The following is a 2,266-nucleotide window of genomic DNA, read 5'->3' as shown; positions in this document are numbered from 1 at the left end:
TACATGCTTTAAGTTAGTACTATACCTGGTGTCTCTAGTGTAATATACTCTATACAAATAAAAATATATGAATAAATTACCTTCATTGTTCACTAACTATACCTTTTCTTTTTCTGAAGATATTCAGCTGTTTATCTTGTTCAAATATTGATCCTATACCATTAGTATAAGTAACATCAGTAATTGAGTAATAGATCAACTCACACACCTTCTTTGTAATCAAGTAAAGTCCTCAGTTCTTGTTTCTCTCCATCAGCTATTTTAATCTCCTCTGCAAGACACTCATTATTCATTACCTATAATCAGTACATAATATTAAACAAGGTCTCATACAGTTACAGTATCTTATACTTTGTATCTGATTCTTTTATCATAGACAGTGTAGTGGCCGATGGTTAGTCTAATTAAACTAAATTCCTTCATCAAGACAGTTAGGTTGTCTTGTGCTTCCAAGAGAAGAGCAGCTAGTAAATGATGTGGGCCATAACAGATGATAATGATGGAGTTCCCACAATGAATGCTTTGTACGACAATCCTCTTATTAAGATTCTTGAATGCTTTCTTAATAAGTCGCTGAATGTCATCAAGTGTGTGTTCCTCAGGCTTCCAGTCAAGAACAAAGTGAACTGTTTCACTAGTGAGAAAACTTTCAGTAAGAAACATTTTGTCAAGCATAAAGGGAAGCGACATTTGCTCACAAAAGCTGTCAACCTTCTCTTCATATCTTTTGACGAGGTCTTTCCCTTCCTTGATGTTATATTTATTGACAATTGACTTTATTATTGATACGTCAATAATAGTGCACCTTCTTTTAACAGCACTCATTATTTCCTGAACAGACGCTGCTTCTTTTATTGATTGACTAAGCTCGGGGTAACTTTCAACAAGGAACAATTTCATGTCATCAACTGATGAAACTTTCTCAACTACCAAAGGAACTATTTCATGTTTTAGGATACCAAACTCTCCTCTTGTTTCATTGAACATACTCTTGTAACCTTCACTGATAATAAACGACTGAACAACTACAATATTGTAATAAAATTGCACTACCAATGCTCATTTTACCTGATGAAACTGATTCAGTAGTATTGTGAGAAACAGCTGGAGCTATGAATTAATAATAAGCACTTGAAGCTATTTATATACATACCTAATGGTACATCAGGAATAAATTTATCTTGAACACCAGCTTCAGGATCAAGGAATGATTCACTATGATCTAAAAAAGAAGCGGCAGACCTCATTGATGAAAGTTACCATTCACTTACCACAATCTTTAATAATATCTTGAGCTAAAGGTTTAGTTTCTTCTAATTCCATTAGTATATTTCCTAGTGACCTCAGCTTGCTGTGATCATCAGATACTGTAATCATTAATTCTCTTAATGTATCACTTAATGAGCCACCACATCTCTCAATCTTCCTTTGTGTATCCTCAGTGATTAATCCTTCTGTATATAACAACTGGATACAACTATCAGTGAGGGATACTTGTGATATTCTATCACTGTAATGCTGTAATATCTGACTAGCAGGATCATCATCTATAAAAATAATAAAATATACTTTAAACTGTATTTATGTATGTTAACTTTACATGTATTACGGATGAGTGTAGCAGCTGGTTTTTGATTCATTCTCTCAAGTGCACTAGCTAATGATTCCCAAGTACAATTAGATAAAGTCAACCACAAGCTCAAGCACTCTCTCAAGCAACGTGATGGATTATTCACATAAGTATCTTCAATATTCTTCACTTGAGGATAAGGTAGCTTTAATTCCAATCCCAGATCAAACCAGTCAGCATCAATGAAGTGACTTTCCTTCAGAGCATCTCTTACTAACTGCAGATGAGTGATGTCTAAAAGATAAATAATAATACATAGGGCTAGCATTTAGTATTATAGTGAAGAAATGAATGACACTATTACTAATTGAATAAAGTAGCCCTCACAGAGTTAGGGGAATATACTTTCTCTCTTTAATATAAAGAGTTTTACCTAAACGAAACACTCTGCTTGTAGCCATACCTGCTGCTGCTAACCGAGCTACGCCCTTTTGCGTGGGTGTAAGTTTATAAGACGTCGCGTCACGGGCGTAGTTGGATTCTGATCACGTGACCTTCAAAACAAGCGCCAAGACACAAAATGGACGAATCAGCAATGGAAGTTGTTCCAATGGACGAGAGCTATAAAGCAGCTCCTAAGAAGTACCCGGTACCAGTTGTATTTGATAAGAATGAGCATGGAGGAACCTCTGACGG

At 35.3% G+C, this 2,266-nt stretch overlaps 2 protein-coding genes across 2 annotated transcripts in view; one reads left to right on the top strand and one right to left on the bottom strand.

Annotated features, from left to right (window-relative positions):
* Positions 1-82: 82 nt before the first annotated feature.
* On the bottom strand, positions 83-2,046 carry LOC109583047 (uncharacterized). The gene is made up of 8 exons (XM_019998219.1): positions 2,004-2,046; positions 1,601-1,864; positions 1,272-1,547; positions 1,154-1,222; positions 1,069-1,110; positions 352-1,025; positions 209-296; positions 83-153 (listed from the first exon to the last, which is right to left on the bottom strand). Exons 1-8 carry the CDS (start codon positions 2,029-2,031, stop codon positions 83-85), a joined length of 1,512 nt encoding a protein of 503 aa, XP_019853778.1. The 5' UTR covers positions 2,032-2,046.
* A 104-nt stretch (positions 2,047-2,150) lies between these two features.
* LOC109583046 (protein ECT2-like) overlaps positions 2,151-2,266 on the top strand; it is a 5,505-nt gene continuing 5,389 nt past the window's right edge. The window contains exon 1 of the mRNA XM_019998218.1: positions 2,151-2,219. Within this exon, the coding sequence (XP_019853777.1) occupies positions 2,151-2,219 (69 nt within the window). The remainder of the gene's footprint in view (positions 2,220-2,266) is intronic.

Source organism: Amphimedon queenslandica, unplaced genomic scaffold (genome assembly GCF_000090795.2).
Source record: "Amphimedon queenslandica unplaced genomic scaffold, v1.1 AMPQUscaffold_13333, whole genome shotgun sequence".
NCBI lineage: Eukaryota > Metazoa > Porifera > Demospongiae > Haplosclerida > Niphatidae > Amphimedon > Amphimedon queenslandica.
The sequence above is the reverse complement of the archived record's forward strand: the minus strand, read 5'-3'. Positions and strand labels throughout refer to the sequence as shown.

Bases quoted from the DNA above. Each gene is read 5' to 3' on its own strand.
- LOC109583047 (XM_019998219.1), bottom strand. From the start codon at position 2,031: ATGGCTACAAGCAGAGTGTTTCGTTTAG. The intron at 1,223-1,271 runs GTAAGTGAATGG...CTTCTTTTTTAG, and splicing joins AGATATTATTAAAGATTGTG to ATCATAGTGAATCATTCCTT. The intron at 1,111-1,153 runs GTATGTATATAA...ATTAATTCATAG, and splicing joins TATTCCTGATGTACCATTAG to CTCCAGCTGTTTCTCACAAT.